The sequence below is a fragment of the Hemicordylus capensis genome, chromosome 5 (assembly GCF_027244095.1).
Source record: "Hemicordylus capensis ecotype Gifberg chromosome 5, rHemCap1.1.pri, whole genome shotgun sequence".
Classification (NCBI taxonomy): domain Eukaryota; kingdom Metazoa; phylum Chordata; class Lepidosauria; order Squamata; family Cordylidae; genus Hemicordylus; species Hemicordylus capensis.
In genome coordinates, this window is record NC_069661.1 from 175198063 (window position 1) to 175226028 (window position 27966).

The following is a 27966-nucleotide window of genomic DNA, read 5'->3' on the forward strand; positions in this document are numbered from 1 at the left end:
CACATTTTATGGCTCTTTAATGCTTAATGTGGATATGTTCACAGAGATTATTTTGTGTTTTGCCATGTAACATCACAGTACTATTGCTGAACTTGGTCCTTAACAGTTCTTCTGGCACATTTATTGAATTTACTTCTGAACATTTACTTCATGCAGTTCTGAAGCCTTATTGATAAGTCTTGAAATCATTTCCTAGGAAACAGAAGAAAAATTGCTTTATCAGTATGTTTATGTACTTTGGCATTCTTTTAACAACCACCAAAATTTAACCAGACCCCCTAACTGATATAGCACTTATGCTCTGCTGTATTGATATTTCTCAGAATAATGATTTCTGTAGATAATTATTATTTGCACATCAAATGAAAGTCCAATTGTCATCCTAGCTAAAGATGTTTTCTGATGAGGCAGCAAATTTAAATGGGAACATTATGACACAAATGAGCAAGCACAAGTGATAGGAGGAGAAGCAGTCATGCTCATTAGGCACTGACTCTTATTTGGTCGGCATTACACTTCCCTTCACTCTGGCTGCTAACAGAAAGAAACTCGTTTCATTCTGTATCTAATAATATGCAATGGGCATTGGGTTTTCAAAGAGCTTTTCATGAAGTCCTTCACTAAGGACTCCTAAGGAAACATAACTACTATGAAAAAAATAAGTGTGTGTGTGTGTGTGTGTGTGTGTGTGTGTGTTTTCATACATACATATATCTTCTCTACAACAGTTATCAAAGCAGTCTACATTGAAAACTAAATAATAGATAAAATGGTTCCCTGTCCCAAAAGGGCTCACAATAAGTAGAAACACAAGGTAGAAACCAGCAACAGCCACTGGTGGTGGGATGCTGTGTTGTGGGTGAATTGGGCCAGTTGCTCTCCCACTGCTAAATAAAAGGGTCACCACTTCAAAAGGTGCCTCTTTCCACAGTTAGCAGGGGTAATAGCCAAGGGATGGTCACACCCCTTATGGAGAACAAAGAGAGAGGAATTTCCGTGAGAGAGGAAGAGAGAGGAAGAAGCAGAAAGAGAGAGGAATTTCCCAATTAAGGAAAGGTGAAGAAAGACTAAGATATTCCTCATCTTTTCTGTCTTGAAATCCTGTAGGATTTAACCTATACACAAATTATCTGGAGTGGATGGGAAGCAGATAAATAATCAAGTTAGCTAATGCCACCACATTATTAAAAATGGTGAAATATACTATCGCTAATGCTATAGCACTGTGATTCACAGCCCAAAGATCCACACTCACTTTGAAAAATCCAGCTGGTCCTCTCCAGATGCTAAAATGACAAATGAGGCAATGCCTTTATTCACAATGGCAAGACTTGAGATGAGGAGGCATTTTACAGCTGGTATTCCATCCATTGTTTATACTGTGCTGGAAATAATTAAAATAGCTGATATCAACAATATGATGGAAGAGGATTGTCACATCCTAATGCTTTAACTTATTACCTGGTATTATTATTTTAAGCAATTTATTGGTCTGATCAGATCAAACCACATTTATCTGTTATTTGGATAAATAATCTATCTATCTGACAGTTTGCAAAGCTTGCATGATGGGGGATTCAATCTGTTCCATTCAATCTGTTCAAAGACATGAATCCCCAATATATGATGCAGGAAGGTGGGGTTCTACACTCTATGTGTTTAGTATGTATATGTGACACAGGCATGTCTAAAAGCAAAGGGCCCAATTCTCAGCCATGCATGGTGCTCTGCAGTGCTGGGGTGCTGCCATGGACCAAGCCATTGCTGAAAATCCAAGGCTGCCACAGCCCAATTCTCCAAAGTGAAATCTGAAAGAGAATGTCAGGGTTCCCGACAAGGAGAAAATAAAACCTGAATTTCAGGGTTCCTCCCAAACATCGGAGAATTTTCTCAGTTTCTCCACATCCCAGTGGCCAGCTCCCTCCAGAATAGAGAGCTGGGACACAGGCTATTTTAACAAGCCTTTGCTGAACTGCTAGAGGCCTAGAGAGACATGGCCATATGGAGATACGATAAACCATTAGTCCATTTGGCACAGAATTGTCTACACTGATTGCCAGCTGCTCTCCTGAGATCCAGACAGGGGTCTTTGCAGGTGGGCTACGAGAGGCTCTTAGCTTTTCAGGAATTGCTGAGCAGTTCATCTAATAGGCAGATCTCCTGAGTCCTGGCTAATAGCACAGCAGGCATTACAGGGGAATTGAGACTGCTCTCAGCTACTTATTATGGAAATCCCTTCTAGGGTTGATGAAGTGGATCTTTGCTTGTAATGTATAATGTGGCCCATGTTAGGTTTCTCTTCTGCAGCATCTGCTAAAGCTTTTAGGATGTGTTGAATAATATTTCTAGGTTGTATACCTAAATAGTTTATACAAAACAACAATAATTAATAAGTACCGGATTCGACTTCTGGATCTGAATTGGGTTTCTTCTTTGTTGAGACTAATTAGATAACAAAAAGGCAAATGTTAGGATTTGTTAGGAAAATAAAAGCAAACAGCAGCAATTTTTGTTGATTATATATTTCAAATAATGTGTGTGTTTGTTTCTGCAAAATACAGTCATACTTCCCAATGACCTACATCTACCAAATTTTGCATACACAATCCTACCACTGAAATTATCTGAATGCACTACTTCTTACACTGGAATACACTGGGGGAAAGGTTTAAATTGTTGTAGTTAACTGTTATCGTTCTCAACAGATTTTTAACACTATCAGATCAATAATTCTAAAATGACTTGCCAAGAGAAGAAGATCTTTTCTCAGATTCAAATTTACTATGATTCAAATGTACCATATAAGGTAATTATGCAATAAAATGTATAATGTTTGAAGTTGAAATCCTACAAATTTCAAACTGTTCTTCTACTGCCCTTTTGCAAGCACATTAATAATTGTGCTTGCAAACTATAATATAATTATATATATTTAATTTCTTGAACTTCCTGTACTGTAAGTGTAATCTATGGAAAATGACTTTGGTTAATGACAGGCCTCACCTACTAGTCATTATATAAATCTGTAGTATAGATTTTTTTTATCTTCCGACAGGCTATTTTTCCAGATTTATCATAAATTTAATTATGTTTATTCTGATCTTATTCTTATTCCTCAACTGTTTTGAGTCACCATTTATACCAGAGGCATGGTATACAGTACATGAGAAAACCCATTCGTAAGTAAATGTGTTCTAAAATATAACCTATTGCCCCTGCAATCAGTTAACCTTAGGGTTAACTATAAAGACCATTTACTGTGTTACTGAACTAATATCTTACATTTTTCAGGGAATTTTCCATATTAAGTAGATCAAGATAACTGTCAAAAATCATTGATGATAAGCTTTAATGTCAATATGTTACTGTCACTTATTCCAATAACCCCAAACTAAGCTACCTTCCTGCCACAAACAGATGTATTCCAAAAATGAACTGAAAATCAGTTAAGGAAGGAAGGAAGGAACTGGATTGTGGGGGTGCAGGTACATCAACTGTGTCTGCTCCGTAAACTGTGGAGCTGCCCTAAGTCAATCAATCATCTTTATTTTGGTGCAAGACCAGCATAAGATAAAATAAAACATGAATCAATATCAAATTATGAAATAATAGAGTCATATTACTTTAAAATTACTACTCTAAAATTATGAAGAATACTGCAAAACTACTACCCTTTAAAACAGAGGGGAAAACAGAGGCAAAACTATAAAATCACTACAATTATATAGACATAATTAAAAGCATCTATATTTAAAAGGATAAATATATAAAATATGTATAAAATGAAGTGGCTAAAATAAGATAGGTAAAATAGGATAGCTAAATGGGAGAACGGGCAAGTAAAATATCCAGTATTTAAAAGCAATACAAGATTGATACATAGTTATGGACAGATGGCAGATCTGCCCTGTCAGTGTATCCACCAGTGCAAGAGCACTTACAAACATATTAATGTGTACTAGCTGACCTGGTGCAGAGCATCTTCACCCCTAGTTCTCCCTGTCTTCCTGCCGCATCTACATTTCATTCTCTCCCCCACCTTCAGCTTCATTTCGTTCTCCGCCACCACCACCACCACCAGTCCTAGTTCATTCTCCCTCAGCGGCCTGGCTGTTGCTTCTCCTCCCTGCCTGGCGGCCGGGCAGCCAGCCAGCCTGGCCACTGCTACTTCTCCTGGCTGGCATGGCTGCCACTTCTTATCCCCGCCTGCTCAGCCATTCTCCTGGCCAGCAGTTTCTTTCTGCTAATCGGTAGCTGCTTGCGAACTCTCGCGAGAGCTGCCACACATGGGATTAGTGACAGGTACGCCTTAGAGAAATATATATAAAGAATATAAGCTTGACAATAAAAGCAGGATTTGAAGAGATAAATCTCCTTATATTCTTATGTCTTGGACTTACCGTTGACTCCGGAGCTTGATTCCAATAACTCTGAGTACATTTTTCTCCTTAATAAGCTAGTGTTGTCAGAATTGATGGCCACAGAGCCACATCTAAATGGTTTCCTCAGCTTGCTGAGGTTATCATCTAGGCCAGCCTGTCCTCTGCTTCCTAATTTAAGAACACAAGAAATTATGTTACATGATTTAAAAATACTTAAAACAATGTGTTATTAAATTTGAAAAATAAACAAATTATAATAAAATATTTAGCCAGTTCAAAACAGAAACCTGAATCTTATGTTAGATATGAAATGAACAGCTTTTCCTGCTGAAACAGCAGTCTCATTCCTTTATGCATTCCTTTACAAGGACTTTCCATGGACTTTAAAGTCCACTGCAAGGACAAGGAACTGTAAGAGACAGATATAAAACTTTAGTCTTTGAAATAAGAGAGAAGCTGAGAGTTCTAAGAAACAACGTGAAAAAATTCATTTTACAAGGCTTCATCTTTCCTGTAAAAAATAATTCTGAATTAGAAGGAAATGTTCAAAAGGAGATTTCCCCCTCATGCATCTGATGGTGGATTCTTGTCCATTAAAGTCCATGCCACCATAAATTCATTAGTCATATTTGTTAAAAAGCAGCTATACCTACTGATTTTTTTATTTAACACATTTCTGTACCGTCTCTGGGCAGTTTAATGCCACAGATTATGATGCATTTAATGCCGCATATTATCACAGGTAATCTTAAATTATTTTCCTAGATTTTCTATGCTGGAACTGTGAGGGAATTGATGTTCAGAGAGAGAGAGAGAGAGAAATAAAACCACGTTGAAAGATCCATATAGGGCTGGTACGGATGATACCATCCTGGCACATGTGATTAGAAAGCAGTCGCACTGAGGGCATGCCTGTCATGACGTTGGCAGAGGACATCCTGACGTACTCCTGGCATGTCCCTTCATCTCTGCACACACTTCAAATACCTGTATTTGGAGCACATATAAAGGGGCCATTCAGATGAATAGTCCCCCTGACAAACCCACCACCCCACACATACAATAAAGAGGGATGCACCAGGGAAATACCAGTATATCTTCAATAGCACCACAGTGGGCATACTCTTGGCACAATTCTTTCCTAATTGCATGTGCCAGGACAATATCATCCTGGCCTGCAGCTTATTTTGTAGGTAGTATATACAATTTCATCAGATGAAATATAGTTTTACACTGATCCAATGAAATACAGGAACCTATCACCAAAGCAGCTATTCCTTGTCCTTTGCAAATATATGCATAATATTTGCAAATATATTATGAAGATTTGCAAATATATGCAGATGTTAATTGACATCTTTGTCAAATGCCACCTTTTTTGCAAATATCCAAGAGAAAATAAACTAGAAAGAAGTCCACCACATGCCTTAATGCCTTGAATAGTACTTGCAATATATACTGCACATTTGAAGTGTTCAAAGCACTTCATGTACATGTTCTCAGCAATCCTTATAAGAGCGCTATAAGCCAGGGAACATGGCAAATATTAGGTCCCTGTAGGTGCATGTAAAGAACGCAGCAGCAGCAGCAGCATCCTGCATAGCACTAGCACTTTGTTAGAGGTACTGGTGCTTCCTGTCTGGATGTCAGCCATTATTCCTACACTGCCAATTTGTGGGTGGAAGGGGAATTATGTTGAGAGAACAGCAACTGATTAAGGCCATCTGGCAGAACAAGACATCAAAAGAAACACAAAGCTGCCAATACTCCATGTCGCTTTTGCAATAGTCTTTGTATCTAGTTTAATATACTGTATTGCATGACATCATTTGTGTTATATGTTGCCCTGGCCCTGGCCCAAAGCATTATGTGAACACACAGATGTAACACCATGCACTGTGTTAACTAAATGTTACAGAAAAGAGACAGGTGGTGATGGTGGCTCCACCAAGTTCCAGATTTCCCAGGTTTGGTTGTCAAGGGACAGATACTCATTGGAACTATTAAATGACCCAGTTTAACCTGGACTTCATCAGATAGCAATTTTTTAAAAAAAGAATCGTCTCTTGCCTGGAGAAAACCAGTTCTGTGAATCTGTTTTGTAGGTTACAATCCTAAAGGTGGGAAATGTCCCAGGGTGCCTTCTTTTAGAATGTCCCCCAGAATTATAACAGGAAGTTGCTAGGCAGACAGCACAGCTCACACGGGTTCTTCAGACACCCTGATCAGCACTGCTGCAGGTAAGTGAGCCATCAGCAGGGAAACTCCACTGATGTATTGCATGAGTACAGCTGATTCCTGAAAAAAGCACTGTTTGTCAGCATACGATATCTAAATCTGCAGTTTCAGTCTGAGTATTCAGTCGTGCTTATTGGAAATACAGTCATCTAGCATGCAACAGAAGTTAGCCTTTCTGAAATAAAATGTCTATAAGCACCACAGCTTAAAGAAAAAGAATGCAGACAGAACAATTTACTTGCACAGATTTCAGACAGCAACTGAATGAATTGAACCTTGTTCCATGTGGGGCGGGGGGGAAGAGAAAGGAAGAAATACAGCTGAACCGGATGACTCACATTATGCTTGTAAATATATTGAACTGTTTTCTTAAGTTCCCTATTATGTTTATTCTACCCAGTATGTTTCTATAATTAGATTGTTAAATGCAAATTAACTAAAAGAAAAACACAGAAAAGTAGATATTTATAGCAGAGAAATACATACAGTCACTCCTATGATTACCTGATGTGGGAACAAATGCAGCTCCGGTAAATAGGTTAATTTCCATTATGGTGTGAAAAACATTTAGAGACCACAAGTATCTATAAAATATTCATAAGAAGATAAAGAACATAATATTGTTAAAGCTATATATTGTTATTAATTTTCCTCCATCTCTTAACTCATCAATACCTATTCCCATAATGGATGGTTTTGCTTTTAATAGTTTTCTTCATCCTGCTCTCGCCCCCCAAAATACTTTTTAAAGGAACAATTTCAAAAGCCTAACTGTGAACAAATAGTATTCCTGCCCATACGTAGACAAATATATAAATACAGAAGCCAATATGTTTTGCTTTATATCATCTATACTTCTGTTATGTTAATCACTATTAATAAAGAAGTTTCTAGGATCTATAAACTACTGGTCTGAATGTTTGATGCTTTAATACAGACATACAGTGAGGGAAATAAATATTTGATCCCCTGCTGATTTTGTCCGTTTGCCCTCTGACACAGAAATGACCAGGCTATAATTGGAATGGTAGGTTTATTGTAGCTGTGAGAGACAGAATAACAACAAACAAACCCTCAAAAGCCCAGTGCCCAAAAGTCAGCGATGGATTTGCATTGTAGTGAGGGAAATAAGTATTCGATCCCCTATCAACCAGCAAGATTTCAGGCTCCCAGGTGTCTTTTCACTATATGCAGGTAACGAGCTGAGATGAGGAACACCCTCTGTAAGGGAGTGCTCCTAATCCCAGCTTGTTACAGTACCTGTATAAAAGACACCTGTCCATAGAAGCAAGCAATCACTCAGCTTCCAAACTCACCACCATGCCCAAGACCAAAGAGCTGTCGAAGGATGTCAGGGACAAGGTTGTAGACCTGCACAAGGCTGAACTGGGCTACAAGACTATCGCCAAGCAGCTTGGTGAGAAGGTGACTACAGTTGGCACGATAACTCGCAAATGGAAGAAACACAAAATAACTGTCAATCTCCCTCGGTCTGGGGCTCCATGCAAGATCTCACCTCGTGGAGTTGCAATGATCATGAGAACGGTGACAAAGCAGCCCAGAACTACACGGGGGGGACTTGTCAATGATCTCAGGGCAGCTGGAACCATAGTCACCAAGAAAACAATTGGTAACACACTACGCCGTGAAGGACTGAAATCTTGCAGTGCCCACAAGGTCCCCCTGCTCAAGGCAGCACATGTACAGGCCCGTCTGCAGTTTGCCAATGCACATCTGAATGATCCAGAGGAGAACTGGGCGAAAGTGTTGTGGTCAGATGAGACCAAAATCGAGCTCTTTGGCATCAACTCAACTCGCTGTGTGTGGAGGAGGAGGAATGCTGCCTATGAGCCCAAGAACACCATCCCCACCGTCAAACATGGAGGTGGACACATTATGCTTTGGGGGTGTTTTTCTGCTAAGGGGACAGGACACCTTCACCGCATCAAAGGGACGATGGACGGGACCATGTACTGTCAGATCTTGGGTGAGCACCTCCTTCCCTCAGCCAGGGCATTGAGAATGGGTTGTGGATGGGTATTCCAGCATGACAATGACCCAAAACACACAGCCAAGGCAACAAAGGAGTGGCTCAAGAAGAAGCACATGAAGGTCCTGGAGTAGCCCAGCCAGTCTCCAGACCTTAATCCCATAGAAAATCTGTGGAGGGAGCTGAAGGTTTGGGTTGCCAAACACCAGCCTCGAAACCTTTCTGACTTGGAGAGGATCTGCAAAGAGGAGTGGGACAACATCCCTCCTGGGTTGTGTGCAAACCTGGTGGCCAACTACAAGAAACGTCTGACCTCTGTGATTGCCAACAAGGGTTTTGCCACCAAGTACTAAGACATCTTTTGTGAAGGGATCGAATACTTATTTCCCTCACTACAATGCAAATCCATCGCTGACTTTTGGGCACTGGGCTTTTGAGGGTTTGTTTGTTGTTATTCTGTCTCTAACAGCTACAATAAACCTACCATTCCAATTATAGCCTGGTCATTTCTGTGTCAGAGTGCAAACGGACAAAATCAGCAGGGGATCAAATACTTATTTCCCTCACTGTACATATACATATATTTTAAATAAATGAGGCAATACCAGTGGTAATCATGACCCTTAAGGTTTATTTAGATGCACATTTAGGGCATGTCTAGTGTAACCCTAAGATCATGGAAAATACACATCAAAACTGAATGAATGTGGAGAAATTGCTCTGCTACCCAGAGTCATATAAACTACAGTGCCATCATAAAAAGGAGGTGGGGCAGCTGGGAATAGTTTAACAGTAATCCAACTACATCCTCCCCATCTCTGGCAATTTTCAGAAAACACCTGAAAATACATCTCTTCAGCCAGGCTTTCTCAGCTTTTTAATACTTGTTTTTAAATTGTTCTGATTATTTAATTGTTGTTTTATGATGTTTTTAATGGTTAATTATTGTTTAAAGCTTTATAATTTTTGTTTTAATTATTAACTGATTTTAATGGTGTTTTAATGTAAACCACCCTGAGCCTTTTGGAAGGGCGGTATAAAAGTTTTAATAATAAATAAATAAATAAATAAATAAATAAATAAATAAATGTTATTAGCCTATTTTCCTTAAGAGGTCACCCAACATTCTGTGTCTGTGTGTCCATGTGTCCCACACATCAACTTCGCAATGCCTGCAAAATGAACCAAATTTGGTAGAGTTCTGGGACACACAGGGAAACCTCAGTGGCATAGTTCGTAATGATATCATCCACCTCAATTCAAGTTGGTGAACATGTGAACGTTTGATGTGCAAGTGGGCTAATTTGTGGACTGTCTGACTGATTTGAACCAAATTTGGTACAGTTGCAGTGAGCGACAGAGAGGGACACCTCAAAGCGTAGTTTGTGATGATGTTGTCTACCCCATTGAAGATGGTGAACACATGAACATTTGAGGCACAAGAGGACTAACTTGTGAACTGCCTAACTGATTTGAACCAAAATTTGCTACAGCTGTAGGGACATATAGGGACACCTCAACAGCGTAGCTTGTGATGATGTCATCCACCCCAATTCAAGATGGCGGATGTGTGAACGTTTGAGGTGCAAGTGGGAACTGATTTGCACCAAATATGGCACAGTTGTAGGGATACATCAACAGCATAGTTTGTAATTATGTCATCCACCCTGATTCAATATAACAAACATATGAATGTTTAATGCGCACATGGGCTAACTTGTGGATCCCCTAACCTATCTGAACCAAATTTTGTAGTTGTACAAATTTTGTACAGTGATCATAGGGACACCTCAACCGAGAAGTTTGTGATGATGTTATCTATCCCAGTTCAAGATTGCAGATGTGTGAATGTTTTGAGGCACAAGTGGACTAACTTATGAACCACCTAACTGATTTTTAGCCAAATCCGAAACATTTGTAAGGAAACATAGGGACACCTCAACATAGTAATTATGTTATCCACCCCAACTGTAATTATTGTCATCCACCCCAATAATCTGTAATTATGTCATCCACCCCAATTCTATATGGTGGATGCATGCATGATTGAGGGGCAAGTGGGCTAACTTGTGAACTGCCTAACTGATTTGAACCAAATTTGCTACAGGTGCAGGGACACATAGGGAACGTTCAAGGGCATAGTTTGTAATGATGTCATCCACCTTGATTCAAGATGGTGGACGCATGAACAGTTGAGGCACAAGTGGGCTAACTTGTGAACTGCCTAGCTGATTTGAAACAAATTTGGTATGGTTGTAGTAAGTGACACATAGGGAAACCTCAGTGGCACAGTTTGTGATGATGTCATCCACCCCAATTCAAGATGGCAGACGTGAGCATTTAAGGCTAAAGTGGGCAAACTTGTGAGGATGGTAATTATTAATTAAGATTATAGTGAAAGGAAAGCAGGCAGATCAGTTCTTACCAAGACAACTTGTTCTACATGCAACAGCTTGCACTCATACTTACTTATCATAGAAACTGGGCATTTTAGGACTATGAAAATCTACCACATCAAAGAATTGCCGACTATCCTGAGACATACTAAAAGCCTATTAGGAAATAAAAATAATAACATATATTAATATATAATGGCTGGCATCCTGACTAAATTTATTAGAGGAAGCCCTATTCAAATTCAATAGTCCTTTAGAGTAACTCCTGAGTAGTAATACTGAGTAATTTAATCAGGGTCTCAGGCATTAATTCTTATGGTGCCTTAAAAAAAAAATCACTCTAGACACATATTGTGACAAAAACATGCCCACAAGTTTACAAACTAAATACAAAGACACATAAGAAAAATAAAGGAAAGGGAATATGAGGAAAATCAATGGAGAAAGAGTTACATTACATAAAAATCTCAGAAAAGTAGAGAAGACCTGGGAAAACAGATATATCTTCAGTCACTTCTCAAAGAGTAGAAGAGACTGAATTATAGTAATATGAATGCAACAATAAATTCCAGAGATAAAAGGCCCACCAGAGAATGTGACCAAGTCATGAGATCATTGTTGTAAACCACAGTCCAAACGGTATTAGAAGAATGCAAAGCTGTAGGAGAAACATGAAGAGAAATGAAAGAAAGACCAACAGAGTACAGACATTTAAGATTAAGTGACAGAATAGGTGAAAAGAAAATGATAATAGTGTGAAGTAGATGGTTCTACTGCTGTAGTATACAGTAGCTTGCTCTCTCAAAACACTTAATAAACTTAGATTTCAAATCCAATTCTTTTTTGTGCTAAAGGATTGCAATGCAGTCTAGAATGTGAACAATTTTATAAATAAATAAAATGTGTAATAAATGAAGGTTATATTTTTTAAAGTATTTCTTAAAATTGGATGGGACTCAATCAGTGCTACAATAAATAATTATACTAACAAAATCTGTTCCTGTCCTCATCAAGACTGGCCCTTGCTGAGCTTCATCTGGAAAACCATCATGTATACTATTATGAAACAATCTTATTAAATTGTAAGCTCCTGGAGAATATTGCTTACCTTTTCATGATCTTGATTGTGGTCAGGAGCAGACACCCCTCCAAGAGAGTTTATAATAGCACCCCTTAAGATCAAAGTACAAACATGGGCTGAATTCAGTTTGAAACTAAGGTTTAAATCAATGAGGGCTCTCCTTTTTTCTTTTGCTGAATTCCAGACAAGAGCTCTGATACAGTACACATCCTGAAAAATAGAAAGCATACCAGTCAGTTCATTTTTTGTAAACTGAAAATAGCACAGGCATCAATCACCGCATAATCCATATGGGTGTGCTACAGTATGGGTGTGCTACAGTGGGATGCTTACCTGACATTTATTACTTAAAATCTTCATACTCTGCTCTTCCAAATTGTATTGTTCAAAGTAGCTTACAATAATAAAATATCTTGCAACTCAGGCTTAATATGCTCATCACAGTGAGTGCTTGTCAAAAGCTTTGCTGCTGCATGTTGAACCAGCTGGAGTTTCTGAGTAATTTTTAAAGGCAGTCTCATGTACAAACAATACATTACAATAATTTAACTTGGACATAACTAAAACATGGGTGACTGACAACATTATATCTTTCTGAGAACAAATGCTGCTGGTGTTATCAGTCAAAGTCGATAAGAGATACTTCAAGCCACAGATGCCACATGAATATCTAAATTTAAGGCTGGAAATAAAAGCACCTCACAAATAAAAGCTGTGAACCTGATTCTTAAGGAAGAGTTCAACCCCATCCAGAATAGACTGAATACTATCCCCCAGGTCAAGTAGCCCCTTTCTCACAAACAGGAGTCCTTGTCTGATTAAGTTTCAGTTAAATAGCTGTTTTACAGTTCATTACCGACTCCAGGCAGATATATATGTTCAGTATGTGTAGACCAAAATATCTTATTTCAGTGGCCCACCCTGCAGGCATTTCCAATTGGTCTGCATGGCTGCGTGCATCTAAGGAAGCACAGGCATTCTTGCACAAGTGTGCAAATGCTTAAAGTTGCATGCCCACACTTTGGGAGCACAACTTACATTTTTTGAAACAATCTCACCACCACTGGAATACCCACACTGCACCTCACATCACACGATGTCTCAAAGCAATTGAGGGGCTAAATAATTTATTCGTTAAATGGAAACTGAAATAATATTGTTTGTCGAGATACTGTCATGAGATACTGTAGATTGGTGTAACATGGTCATGTTCGCTTAACAATTAAAAATACAACAAACAAACTGAGCTGTAGTGTTGTTACTTTAAAGACAGTAATCCACAAATAAATTTACTAAGACATGGCCTCTCTTCACATTGAAAAACCAAGAAAATCTGATGCAATTTTCGCCACCAAAACAAATGAAATTCGACATTTCTATAAAACATGTGCAGTGGGTTCTGTAGTTGGAGCACACAATCACAGCTTTACTACTCACAGAATTTAAAGGGTCTAAAATCACAGCTTTATTAGCATCACATATTGCTTCTTTAATCTTGCCTAGAGACAATGCAGAAAGAGAAAAAAGAGACAATTCTAAGATTAGTTATGTTTACCACTGAAAATACAAGAACTATAAACTATGGGGAACTCTCAACATGTCAAAATAATCCCTCAGATCCACCACCACATGTTCTGTAGATTTTCCCTAGTGAAAACACAACCTTACTAATATAGTGCAGCATGAAATCCAACTTAGGCCTTTCAGTACATGACTAAGTTTTATGGCTATAAAATTCTTTTTGCTGGTGAGTCTGAAGTCACTAGTTTATTGCAAGCCAGGGATGTTTATGGGACCTACTCAAGACCAGGATGCCAATGTATCTTCAAACAAACTGTATTGAGTCAAAAGTGAAAAGCTGGTGACAGGCAAAACAGCAAACATGGACTAGGGATGTGCACGAACTGAGGGATGTGCACCAAGGTTTGTGCACAGGTTCGGCACCACAGGAAGGGGACTGGGGACCGGGATCTTTTAAAAAGAGGAGAGCAGGTCCTTACCTGCTCTTTGCCATGGCATGCAGCTTCCTGCTGCGACAGCGCTACCCCCAAGAACCCACACACAGCACTGGCACACAGACACAATGTGGTGCCAGTGCCGCACGCAGGTTCTTGGGGCAGCATCATCACAGCAGGAAGCTGCATGCGACAGCAGAAAGCAAGTAAGGACCTGCTCTCTTCTTTTAAAAAGATCTTGCTTCCTGCAGCACTAAACCAGTTCAGATCTCACCTGAACAGGATCAGCGCTGAACCTGTGCACGAACCTTGGTCAATGTACATCCCTAACATGGACAGATAAAATGTTAATAAATTAAATATCATACAGTAAAAAAAAAAATCTAAAATAAGACATTCATGCTAGTTCACTAGCCTAAGCTACAGTCAACCATATTTTCAAAAAGGGCAATATTGGCTCTCCGTTTACCTGTAATGTATCTGTCACAATCCTATAAAAATATTGCTAATAGATTTACTCTATTCACTTGAATTATTTGGGCAATAAAAAAGGCATATGCAAATAACTGTGATACAGCTTAATGTAAGCCATTTCAGAGCAAAATCCAATCAACAGTGCTAGTTTGACTGGTTTGTGATGTTTGAAGTAAGCAGAAAATACTAAACTTGTCAGCTTGCATTGCTGCTGCTCATGTAAAACACTCAATTACATGCTTAAAAGGGCACAGAATTGGATTTCCATACACTGTAATATGATCAACAGGGTGCTTTCCAGACTAGCTGCTCATCATCAGCAAAATGCCTCCATTTGGGCAAGTCGCATTTGAAACATAAGCAGCAGGGGGAGCAGTCTTGCAGCAACTAACAACCCAAAAGAACAGCAGCTTTTTCACGCCATACATACTATGTCTTAGCTCTATATCACAGTGATTAAATTCGAGGCAAGGCATTGGCAATGTGAACAGCACCCTGCTGTCTGCATAGGGACTGCGGTATCACGATGCAGGAAGTGTGGAGATACTTCCTGGCCCCATTGTAGCATCTAGTCTGGAAAGTGCCCAGGTGGTGCTGAAGAGTAGAAGCTCTGCTATGTTCCTAAAGAAATATCAAAATCTTAGTAGGCCTAAAAGCATTAATTATTATTTAAGCTGGGAAGAGCATTTCTTGTGTGGTGTGATTAATCAAGTACGATTTATGAGACTATCAAAAAGTACCACTCATGTTTGACACACTGCATGAGCAGCCATTTGGCTATTACTTTTTGCAATGTGTGTATTTTCTCTGCCTATCAAGATGGTATGGTTTTGTCCTCATTTCAGTAAAACATACAGGTGAAACTCGAAAAATTAGAATATCATGCAAAAGTTCATTAATTTCAGTAATGCAAATTAAAAGGTGAAACTGATATATGAGATAGACGCATTACATGCAAAGCGAGATAAGTCAAGCCTTAATTTGTTATAATTGTGATGATCATGGCGTACAGCTCATGAGAACCCCAAATCCACAATCCCAGAAAATTAGAATATTGTGAAAAGGTTCAACAGTCTAGGCTCCAGGTGTCCCACTCCAATCAGCTAATCAATCCATAACACCTGCAAAGGGTTCCTGAGCCTTTAAATGGTCTCTCAGTCTGGTTCATTAGGAATCACAATCATGGGAAAGACTGCTGACTTGACAGTTGTGCAGAAAACCATCACTGACACCCTCCATAAGGAGGGAAAGCCTCAAAAGGTAATTGCAAAAGAAGTTGGATGTTCCCAAAGTGCTATATCAAAGCACATTAATATAAAGTTGTGGGAAAAGTGTGGAAGAAAAAGGTGCACAAGCAGCAGGGATGACTGCAGCCTGGAGAGGATTGTCAGGAAAAGGCCATTCAAAAGTGTTGGGAACTTTCACAAGGAGTGGACTGAGGCTGGAGTTAGTGCATCAAGAGCCACCACACACAGACGGATCCTGGACATGGGCTTCAAATGTCGTATTCCTCTTGTCAAGCCGCTCCTGAACAACAAACAACGTCAGAAGCGTCTTACCTGGGCTCAAGAAAAAAAGAACTGGTCTGTTGCTCAGTGGTCCAAAGTCCTCTTTTCTGATTAGAGCAACTTTTGCATCTCATTTGGAAACCAAGGACCCAGAGTCTGGAAGAAGAATGGAGAGGCACACAATGCAAGATGCTTGAAGTCCAGTGTGAAGTTTCCACAGTCTGTGTTGATTTGGGGAGCCATGTCATCTGCTGGTGTTGGTCCACTGTGCTTCATTAAGTCCAGGTTCAACACAGCCGTCTATCAGGAGATTTTGGAGTACTTCATGCTTCCTTCCGCAGACGAGCTGTATGGGGATGCTGACTTCATTTTCCAGCAGGACTTGGCACCTGCCCACACTGCCAAAAGTACCAAAACCTGGTTCAATGACCATGGGATTACTGTGCTTGATTGGCCAGCAAACTCGCCTGACCTGAACCCTATAGAGCAGTGTTTCTCAACCACCGGTCCCTGGACCGCTGCCGGTCCCCGAAGGGTTGAGTGCCGGTCCCTGACTGGGAGTCAACCCCCCCCCACTGAAATCAAGGCACTCACTTCCTCAATTTTGCACATGGCACGGAAGAGGAAGAGTATCACGGAGGCATGGGACCCTTCTTGTGCCTTGCCTCCACGTGCTGCTGAGATCTTCCTATAGCTATCTTATTCCCTATCTTTACAGCTTCAAACTGTATGCGATGCGGGGGCATGGAGGAAAAAGTATGGCAGTGGGCACCACTTGAAGGGCTGCTGGTTCTTGCATGCTCATTGTTTGCAGCCAAAGGTTGGTTGATTGAAACCCAGCTGCCTGTTGTGGTCGAGGCGCCTTGAGGGAACACTGTTTCCCTCTTGCATCAGTGGGGCTTGCTTGTATGTTGTTTTCATTGGCCCCATGTAGCTTTTGAATTTTTCCAATGGCCCAGCATCCCCTCTCCATTGAGTAATCACAAGCACCTCCACTCCAGACATACTGGAGACAAATTTGTTCACCCAGGCTTTTAGATTAAGGGGTTCTCAACCTTGGGTACCCAGACGTTGGTGGACTTCTACTCCCATAATCCCGAGCCATAATGGCCAAATGCCATTGTTGTTGGGGGTTATGGGAGTTTAACTGAGGGACCCAAGGTTAAGAACCCCTAATATTCAATGTTTGCAAAAGATTCCAAATTTAATTATTTTAATGCTTATATTATTTTCATTCTAAACTGCCCAGAGATGCAAGTTTTGGGCAGTATAGAAGTCTGATAGATAGACAGACAGACAGACAGACAGATAGACAGACTTGAAACCCCTTTACTAACTGCTGGTCCGGGAAACTGCGCATGAAGAATGTAGCGGTCCTTGAAACTCTGCACGAAGAATTTAGCGGTCCTTGACTCCAAAAAGTTTGAGAAACACTGCTATAGAGAATCTATGGGGCATTGCCAAGAGAAGGATGAGAGACATGAGACCAAACAATGCAGAAGAGCTGAAGGCCGCAATTGAAGCATCCTGGTCTTCCATAACACCTCAGCAGTGCCACAGGCTGATAGCATCCATGCCATGCCGCATTGAGGCAGTAATTGCTGCAAAAGGGGCCCAAACCAAGTACTGAATACATATGCATGCTTATACTTTTCAGAGGTCCGATATTGTTCTATTTACAATCCTTGTTTTATTGTTTTCATGTAATATTCTAATTTTCTGGGATTGCGGATTTGGGGTTCTCATGAGCTGTACGCCATGATCATCACAATTATAACAAATTAAGGCTTGACTTATCTCACTTTGCATGTAATGCGTCTGTCTCATATATCAGTTTCACCTTTTAATTTGCATTACTGAAATTAATGAACTTTTGCACAATATTCTAATTTTTCGAGTTTCACCTGTACAGGTTGGGCTTTATATTGCTCACATGAAAGATAAGGTATCCTTGGCAAAACCTGATTTCATCAGTCTTTAAAGGAAACTCACTCCCTTTTTGGTTTGAGACACAGGACACAGGGGCTCGCTCCACTAACCCCCTTAGTTTGGGGAGGTAGAAAAATGTGCTAAATAAATAACGATAAATAAATTTAAGGGGAGGGCATCTTTGGCAGGCTAGCCGCCAGAGAACCACCGGACTTGCGCATGAGCCCAGTGGTTCTCACAATGGGAGAAAACCCGTCTGGGCTCTGGTATTCTCCCATCATGAGAATAGCCTCATTGAGTGACTCTGGGCCAGTCAGTTACCTCTCACAGCTTGACATGCCTCACAGGGTTGTTGCGAGGGTGAACATAATAATGTACAATACTTGAGGCTCCCTGGAGGAAGAGCAAGATATAAATGTACAAAAAAATTGTGGGCTGTATATGAGATCTGTACCCTGGAAAAAACGTAGGATAAAAATCACACGTGTATAACCTACACACAGGTGCAGTATGAACAGGGCTTTTTTTCTGGGGGAACACACTGGAACAGAGATCTGGCACTGTTTTAGCCTACTTTCCAGTAGGCTTATGAGATCACCCTGCATTCCATGTGTGTGTCCTTGTGTCCGTCTCCCCCATCAACTTCACAGTGCCTGGACCAATATGAACCAAGTTGGGAAAAGTTGTAGGGACACATAGGGACACCTCAACAGTGTAGTTTGTGATGATGTCATCCACCCCAATTCAAGATGATGGACATATAAACTTGTTAGCCCACTTGTGTTATGTGGGCTAACTTGTGAACTGCCTAACCAATTTGAACCAAATTTGCTACAGCTGTAGGGACACATAGGGATCCCCCAAAGGTGTAGTTTCTGATGATGTGATCTACCCCAATCCAAGATGGCAGATGCATGAACGTTTGAGATGCAGGTGTGCTAACTTGTGGACTGTCTAACGGATTTGAACCAAATTTGGTACAGTTGTAGTGAGTGACATAAATGGACACTTCAACAGCATAGTTTGTGATGATGTCATCCACTCTGATTCAAGATGGCAAAAATGTGAATATTTGAGGTGCACGTGGGCCAACTTGTGGACCACCTAGCAGATCTGAACCAAATTTGTTACAGCTATATGAGTGGAACATAGCACTTCAGTAGGGATGTGCGCAAAACCGGTTTGCCCAGTTTGGTTCGAATTTGAACCAGGTTCGAACCAGAGTGGTGAGATGTGGTTTTGGTTTTGCTTGAACCCCCCCCCCCACAGTTCAGTTTGAATTTGAACCTGTTTCGTACTGGTTCTAACCAGTTCTAGCCTCCAAAACTGGGTGGTAAGCACTCATGGGTGTCAGCTACCACCCAAATCCCAAAGCTATCGGACACTCCTACGATTTTTAATGAATGTTTGAATTGTTTTAATATTGCCCATTATTTCCTATGTGGAGTTCCCAGGGGCAAAAGGCTGGGGAGGGTGGTAGTCACCTAGGGGTGCCTACCACCCACCAACCCCAAGCAATTGGGTGCTCCTACTATTAATGGTGAATTTTTTAATTATTATTTTTCCCATAGGGAATAATGGGGATGTGGGGGAGCCCTGAACCCCCCCCCTTTGGGGGTGGCAGGGCACTCCAATGTGGGTCTGGGGGCATGGCAGAGATGGCCTCAAACCATCCCAGACTTCAACAAGTCCCTGGGATTTTTAGTTCTTTTTTTAGCATCATGGCTGGCCTGGTTCAGTGCTTGACCAGGAGAGAAAGAAGGGAAAAACAGAAGTCTACACAGTGAAATTTCTTTGGGCAAAAGTGAATGGAAAGCAAGGGAGGGGAGAATAAGGGAGAGAGAGGAGGAAAAGAAAAGTGAGAGAAAGAGGGGAGAGCAGGAGGAAGGAAGGAAGAATGTGATGGGAGGGAATGATTGAGTGAATGGAGGATAAGTGGGGAAGAGAGGTTCTGCTTTTCTTGGGCATGATGTTGTTTTGGAATTATTAATCTGATTGAGTGTTAAAAATCTGTTGAGAACATTAACAGTTAAAATATTATCATTATATTCAGAATTTCTGCTAAAAATGGGAAAGAAAAAACCCACCAACCTTTCCCTGAGCATATTTTGGTGTAAAAAGGAGTGCATTCAGCTAATTTAAGTGGCAGAATTGTCCATGCAAAATTTGGTATCTGCAGGTCATCAGGAACATTTTAATAATGTTCATTAATAATGATGATAATAAATTAAAATATTAATAATAAATACTTTTCATTATAATTGCCCCACTCCTGAGGAGTTTTCAAACATTAGTTCCTGTACCTTCCCCCATCTCCAAGAAAAAAAGCACTGAGTATGGACATATATTAGCTCTATGCAGAGCTTTGGATGAACATAGACATCAAGACCAGTAAATCCAGTCCTGATCTTCCCTCTACACACAGTGATTCTCCCAGAACTTAAGAATGCCTGCCTAGGACTTTTTACAACTCAGAATCAACCTCTGCTAACCTGGCAAAGAGGCACTTATTAATGTGGTGATTCTCTTTTATTTATCAGGGGGAGAGTAACTGGCCCTATCCACCCCCAGCAGAGTACCTCCAGTGACTGTTGCTGGTGTCTATCTTATGTTTCTTTTTAGATTGTGAGCCATTTGGGGACAGAGATCCATCTTATTTATTTATTATTTCTCTGTGTAAACCGCCCTAAGCCATTTTTGGAAGGGCGGTATAGAAATTGAATGAATGAATGAATGAATGAATGAATAAAATACAATACAGCCCTAATTCTTTTCTTGTTGACCCATAATAACACCTGGGCTAACAACATATTTCAGTTTAGTTTCCTACACCAACATGTCTTTTGAGGTTAGTCACAAGATCAATATATCTTACCACATTTTATATATGCATACGCTCTTCTTGCAAATACAGGTGTATGGTAGATATTTCTGGAAACACAACCGATTTGACAGGCGTACTGGAGAGAGGAAGATACCACTGTGAACTGCAATGTTGTCATACTTATTTATAGCTCTGAGTATACTCTACACAGTTATACCACATAAACATTGCCACTGTGAATCTAATGGAATTCTTGCGCCATTCACATTTGCTCCATTTCTCTTTTATTTATTTCAAATTACTAGTCTTATTTACTTCAGCAGGGTGCTATACGATTACTCCCCAGACTGTCCAGACTCCTGTGGGGATTATTTATGTCATCATTCCAGTGTAATGTTTCCCGTAATTGTACTGAGTTTAAAAAACATTAGAACCCAAGGGGCTAGAAAAGGAACTATAACATTAGCAGCATGCTCATATAAATCAAGTTATTCTCTTGCAGATGAAAAAGAATGAAGAAAGAGTTTAATGATATTGTACAGAAACTACAAAGGCACCACATACTTAACATAACTTATGTTTAACCAGAAGCACACATTTATCACAGAAATAAATTCTGAAAGCAAAACAGTATCCTCAGTCATTTCTCCATAACTATATCTGCACAAAGAGGGAGTGACCTTAGAGTTTCTGGAACTACAAAGTTTAAAGAGTTTAATTTCCAGTCTCCTCACAGATTGTATTACTATGTTTATGTTTGCTATTTGCTTTGTGTGTGGTGTGTGTGTCTGTGTGTGTGTGTGTGTGTGTGTGTCTATGTGTATACATTCAACTGTTTCCATATCTAAAAATGGAAACAATGTAACTGTTTCCCATTGTCTTATGTACTATACGTCACCTTCATTTTTGGCAGGAGTATCCAAAAGTATCAATAACCATTTAAAATATGGGATATGATCTACAGATCAAGCAGTAAACACAAGCTTGTTCTGGATGAGCACATGACTCAAGAGAATAATTGCTCTGATCCATTAAGGACAATCCATACACAGAAGCAGGCGTACACATCTCTCTTTCTGGATATGGTTTTCTGCATGTACAAATGTATGCCATGGATAGTTGAACACCCTACATCCAGCACTCATGGTTATGTGTGCAGTTTCTCTTGCGGGATTGAGACTGTAGGCGACACCAAACAGCTTGTTTGTGCTGTCAACTGTTTGAAGGTTGGGGAGCTTAAATCCAGCCCTCTTCATTCCCTTTTCTGTACCAAACAAGGGGGAAGGAGAGATCTAGATCCCATTTCGACAACAAAGTCATCAGCATGGTTAAAGCTGCACAATACTAACTACCTATTTGATATTTTCACACAATATCAATGGACACTGCATGCATTGCCAGAAGTTATTGGATAGTTGGATACAGGTATACAATGTTTCCCACAAGGCTATCCTAGGGCCCTGTAGTAATTTGCAGGCATAAGTTTCTAAGAAAATGATGTTGCTAGATACAAGTCTGCAAATAGCAAAGTATTTTGACGGATGTTCTCAAGTGGTGCGCAGCAACTGTAACCTTGCTGCAGTTAAATATACCACACTTTTAAATAAAATGTCAAAGGAGCTTGCAATAAATATAAATGAGACAAAAGTTTAAGATCAACATATAAAACATAAAAATAAATAATATATAATTGACATTTTAAAACAGCAGACCTTAGAACACAATGGCTTGGATCCTGAGTGGCTCTTGTGAGAATGGAAGGCACATTTTTACAGATCCCCCATTCACCCTGCAATCTTCCATGTCTCACACCATTCTGTTCTGGAAGATCCCCCAACTCTCAGAAGTGGATATTCAGGGTGCTGCTGTGCAGATGAGAGGGCAGGGAAGCTTGTTTTCATGGGCTTTCTTTCACTCGTGCTCCTTAGGATCCAGCCCCATAATAACCTGTTACCTCAATCATTTGGAATACATTCTTAGTATAAAATAAAATTATTAGGTAGAAACAGAACAGTCTATCTAACAGTGCAGTTATATTCAGTGACTTAGTAAATGTAAACAGTGACTTATTAAACTGCAAAAAAGCAGAAAATCAGTGAATACAAAATGTGTGCCTCCCTACAAGACAAAACTGTAATTCAATGAGTTGTGCACATAATACAAACATGGTGGTGGTTCTATACCTTACGGATGTGTGCATTTTCTATTGCATTTGTAAATGCTTCCAAAGCTTTGCGGTGACTATCCAGTTTTTGGAAAGCTACACCCACATGATAATAAGTTTCAAGTATCTGAAATAAGAGAAGCAAAACATCAAATTATTTATAATATTTTAGTAGTGCTAAAGTTAAAAACATACTTAATTACTCTTTCCTAGGTATTTTTAAAATAATGTTACCAACCTCAAAAGTTCAAAATCATGGGTAATACTCATTATAAACATAAGATTGTATGCAATTAGCCAGTCCTGAGATTACAAACACCACTCCAATTAATTTAGTTCAATTTTGCGATTGAGTGTGCAACCGTAAAGAACAAGGACATTCCAGCACTAAGATTTTAACATGCATCCATCACTATGATCATAAAGGCAATGAAGTTCACGTAGTCAGAAATCTTAACTACGTACTTCTAGTTTAGTTCATTTTATTCCAGTAGGACTAACTGCAGAATAAGCTGTGTGGGGATTGCTGGATCAGGCCCAAGGCCTATCTAGTCCTGTATCCTGTTTCACAGAGTGGCCCACCAGATGACTCCGAGAAGCCCACAGGCAAGAAATGAGAGCATGCCTCTCTCTCGCTGTTGCTCCCCTGCAACTAATATTTAGAGCCATCTTGCCTCTGAAGCTGGAGTTGGTCTGTAGTCACCAGACTAGTAATCATGGATAGACTTATCCAACATGGATTTGTCTAAGCCCCTTTTAAAGCCATCCAAGCTAGTGGTCATCTCCACATCCCGTGGCAGAGAATTCCATTGATTAATTCTCTGTGAAAAAAGTGCTTCCTTTAGTTGGGCCTAAATTTCCTTGCCTTCAGTTTCATGGGATGACCCCTGAGAAAAAACACATCTGCTGAAATAGAATGCCATGGGTTTTTCAGTAACTGCGCAGAGGAAAGATCCTGGCATATGGTAAATCCTTATTATAGAAGACCTAATCTCCAGGAGACATGTCAATGATCAGTCATGGTAACTATACTTTATTCCACTTCTCTTCAACTAGTGGGATGTAACCAAAATTAAGACAGGTCATAGTAGTGTCACACCATCATTTATTTTATCCTTCTTAGAGGGAGTAAGGAAGTATAAAGGGAGACAAAAAGAAAACATCAGGAAAGAGAAATCAGATAGATTAAGAGATAAAAAGAAATACTGATATATACTGTAAAAATGTAATGTGGGTATCCATATGGAAAAGTCTGGAAATTGTTGCTCTCTTACATAATCATTAACAACAGATGCTAAGTTTGCCCTTGCGGGGTGGGTGTGTTTTTATATTATTTACGGTATTTTTTAATAGCAACAGTGCATGTGATTTGTCACCAATGGATTTATTTATATATTTATTTATAAGTTTGTGATCTGCTTTCCCAGTGAAACTGCTCATGATAACTAAAAGCAAGGCTCCACATTAAACACAGAAGGCATGGTTTTTCAAAATCACAAGTAAAAAAATAAATAATAATAATGACAACATTGCAAAAATTCCCAAAAATGCCTTAATAAAAATGCTTTCTGTTGCTTGGGCAAAGATGGACTTCTGTCAGGAAACTGTTCCACAGTTTTGAAGCTACCACCAGAAAGGTTGTATTCTACCATCTTACAACAAGGCCTCTGGAGTAGATTGTAATGGACAGCAAATGATTCCAGATACACATGAATTTCCATAATTTCACTTTCACAAGGCAGAAATAGAAATAGTTACATATAAAATCTGGTAGATGTAATCCCTTCTGTTACTGTTTAAGGTAACTGAAAAAGATAATATAATACCTTATGAAGACTGAAATAACATTTAATAGTTGCCATAAAATAAATTCCATCTTAACAGAGAAAAACAGTGCAAGCAAAAACAAATGAACATATTATTACCAGAGGCAGCTGCAGGGCCTTCTTAGTAGCAGCCCCATTTTAAAAATTCCCTCCCAGAGGAGCTTCAGCAATCTCCCTCTCTGATGAGTTTTTAAAAGAGTTTGAAAACCCTCCCCTTCTGAAAGCCATTTCAGATTTGTTTCTTCTGTTCACCAGTTTTAGCCTCTGTGCTACTGTTCTTAATTATGCTGTTATTTGTTATTTTTTTTCTTCATTTTTTATCTCATTGCCGTTGCTTTTACTGTAAACCACCTTGAGCAAGAATGTGCCAGAGGCACGGGGTAGAAATGTTTCCAGTAAATAATAAATAAAATAAAAATGCACTCCAGTCTGGAAACAAGAACTTCTACATCATAGCTGGGACTAAACTTTTCATTTGAGATGCTTTATTGAAATTACCAGTTGTGTATAGTCAGGTCCAGGTAAAAAGGCTGAAGGAAGCTTATCTTTCCTCAAGTTTTGCAGCAGTTTTCTATAATATTCAATTGCCTGAAATAAATAGAAAAAAATAGTATAAAGACCTTGAGACCTTGAACATCAACATGTTCAAGATTCTGCAGAGAGCAGTAAGTAGATTTTCATTTCTGAAATGAAAAGGAAGACCATGAAAGATCAGTCTATTTTTCCAGGATTAATATAGTTTATATTAGACTGCAGAAGTACACCTAGATAATTTTGGAACCTGGACCTAAAGACCTTTGGAGGTCCTGCTCCCACTGCAAGTTAAGTACCATCCCCCTACATACATACACACACACACACACACACACACACTGTGACACATGCAGTATTTTTAACATGTGAATTCTTGAAGGCACAAAAAGCAACTAAACTCACAAGAATGTAAAGATATAAAACAGGTATATTTATGCAAATATGCATTAGCAGAAACATTTCAACCCAGAACTTAACATATTCCCATCCCACATATTTCTCCCCGCCGACAACCCCGTCTCGAAAGCATAGGTTACATTCAGCCGCCCAGTGCAGGTCACAGTAATATTTGGCTGCCCAGTGCAGCGCAGGGCAGTGGAAGCGACCACACTACCCAAGACAGACTAAAGAAGATTTGGGGGGGGGGCCAAGGTGTGTGGAGGTCCAGGACTTCGGCCATGGGTAAGAGTCCCTCTATTAGACAACATTTTAGAAAGAAAGAAAGAAAGAAAAAGAATTTCCAGTTCTCCCAAGTTTTGCCATTTCCAGTTCTCCCTAATGTTGCTATGCCAGGTTCAGACATTATGCTGTAATGTGTGCAGGGGCATAACTATAACAGGGCAAGGGGAGACAGTTGTCTCGGGGCCCACTGCCTTGGGGGCCCCCAGAGGCAAGTCACATGACTGACTCCCCCAGCCGCGCATCCACTCGGGCTTCCTTCAGTTGTATTCATCCTCCAAAATTGATGTGAGTGTTAAGACCTGGAGCTACCAGAACATCATGTTTTTCTCTAGTACCATTAAATGACTTGCATCGTTCACAATTTGCAAAACCTTTTAAAAAATAATTTAGGATGATGTTTTATTGTGGCACATAGGTAGGTAGGTGTGTGTGTGTGTGTGTGTGTTTTTTTTGTTACCACTATTCAGTGTCATTTAAGATTTCTTTACTTCATGAGCTGAGCTTCAGTGCGGGGGTGCATTTTAAAATCTTGTCTCTGGGCCCACTCCAACCTTGCTACGCCCCTGAATGTGTATACAGATGTATGTACACTTCTCCACTTGTTTGTGTGAATGACTGTAAGGTAAAGTTGTGCTGTTGAGTTGATGTCAAGTCCTGGCACCCACAAAGCCCTGTGGTTGTCTTTGGTAGAATACAGGAGGGGTTTACCATTGCCTTCTCCCGTGCAGTATGAGATGATGCCTTTCAGCATCTTCCTGTATCACTGCTACCCAATATAAGTGTTTCCCTCTTGCTCTCTAGGCAAGTTACTTCCCCACTGTGCCATTAGGTGGCTGTGAATGACTGTGCCTATGTTCATTTTAAAAGTGAACCTGGATACAGGTCCTTCAAATGCATGGTACACATTAGGAAGAATACTTTTGTACCTGTGTTCAGCATAACATATGAATGACTGTACCTTGTACAGATCTGTACCTGTGTACACCGTACACTTGTAGAAGTATTGAACATAATGTGAATGGGCCTATGTCACAGGAAGAAAACAAAGGTACAGAACTCTGGAAGGGTTGCAAATACTCCAGAATCCCAGCTCCGTGAATCATGGAGATTCAGACCGTTCATTTAGCCCAAGCATGCCAAAATCCACCACCACTCTCGGCGGGTCTGCGCCTATTAGAACAGCTGCCTTCTCGTTCACACTAGGTGGAAGAAGGATTGCCGTTTTTCTAACTGGCTGACTTGTATGCTTTTAACAGTTGCTAAATTAGGCACTATTCTGTTGACGCAACTTTTCTCTATAGAAATTCAATGAAAGAGAAACGTCGCCTGTTGAAATACTGCCCACTACAAAGCTAGTAAAAACACAAGAACTCTGTCGCGGGCGCGGGATGGAGTAGTGGCACTCCTAGGAAGAAGTTGGTTTAGCCATCCTCCCGTTGGCTTAGCCAATGATGTTCTGAGAACAGTCGCTGTAAGGGCCTCCACAGCAAGACCCTGCAGAGCGCGCGACGGTCACCCAAGAAGGCACCCCTTTGGCGCCGCGCGCGTCCATGCCCACTTTCCTCTTCCGCGAGACGTGGGCGGCGACTTAGCCCGCCGAGAGGGAGGGCCAATCACCTCAGTCCAGCGCTTGGCCCGCTCGCTGGCCACCGCAGAGAGTAGATTCGCCTGCGCTAGCGTCTGGGCGCGCGTTATGGCCAGCATGAAGTCTGCGGGCAAGGCGGTCGTTTTGACGACATCTTTGGTGGTCGAGGGAGGGCTGGTGGAAGTCTGAGGAAAGCTCAGCCGCTTAGCTGAGTCTGAGTCGGAAGACCAGGGAGCGGGGGTGTTGCCTGTGGATGGCCCTCCTGGCACAGCCCGGAGGCGCGAGCTCGAGCGCCTCGTCAGCGCCATCCGCCCCCTACAGCCTGTGCAGGGGCGCCACTGGTGTTCGGCGTGCCGTTGTCAGGGAGCGGGAGACGACGCGCGGCGAACGCCCACCGGT

General features: G+C 40.4%; 1 protein-coding gene across 3 annotated transcripts; it reads right to left on the bottom strand.

Moving 5' to 3' along the window:
- Window positions 1-27966, bottom strand: LOC128328459 (uncharacterized). 3 transcript variants are annotated; one of them, XM_053258474.1, is made up of 12 exons: window positions 27600-27960; window positions 25266-25355; window positions 22961-23068; window positions 20829-20913; window positions 13525-13586; window positions 12115-12297; window positions 11080-11162; window positions 7125-7204; window positions 4401-4550; window positions 2398-2442; window positions 1256-1384; window positions 1-192 (listed from the first exon to the last, which is right to left on the bottom strand). In XM_053258474.1, the coding sequence occupies exons 1-11, from the start codon at window positions 27873-27875 to the stop codon at window positions 1350-1352; spliced, it is 1197 nt and encodes a 398-aa protein (XP_053114449.1). In that variant the 5' UTR covers window positions 27876-27960; the 3' UTR covers window positions 1-192; window positions 1256-1349. The 3 variants fall into 3 exon arrangements, with proteins under 3 accessions (XP_053114449.1, XP_053114451.1, XP_053114450.1); XM_053258476.1 differs by lacking the exons at window positions 1-192; window positions 1256-1384; window positions 2398-2442; window positions 4401-4550 and adding an exon at window positions 5295-5369 and having other exon boundaries at window positions 27600-27965; XM_053258475.1 differs by lacking the exons at window positions 1-192; window positions 1256-1384; window positions 2398-2442; window positions 4401-4550 and adding an exon at window positions 5392-6680 and having other exon boundaries at window positions 27600-27966.

Excerpts from the sequence above, each read along its gene's own strand:
- LOC128328459 (XM_053258474.1), bottom strand. The coding sequence starts at position 27,875 with ATGGCGCTGACGAGGCGCTCGAGCTCGCGCCTCCGGGCTGTGCCAGGA. Across the intron at positions 2,443-4,400 it reads ATCAAGCTCCGGAGTCAACG|TCTCAACAAAGAAGAAACCC; the intron begins GTAAGTCCAAGA and ends TTATCTAATTAG. Across the intron at positions 1,385-2,397 it reads AGATCCAGAAGTCGAATCCG|CACAGTATAAACAATGGATG; the intron begins GTACTTATTAAT and ends AATTATTTCCAG.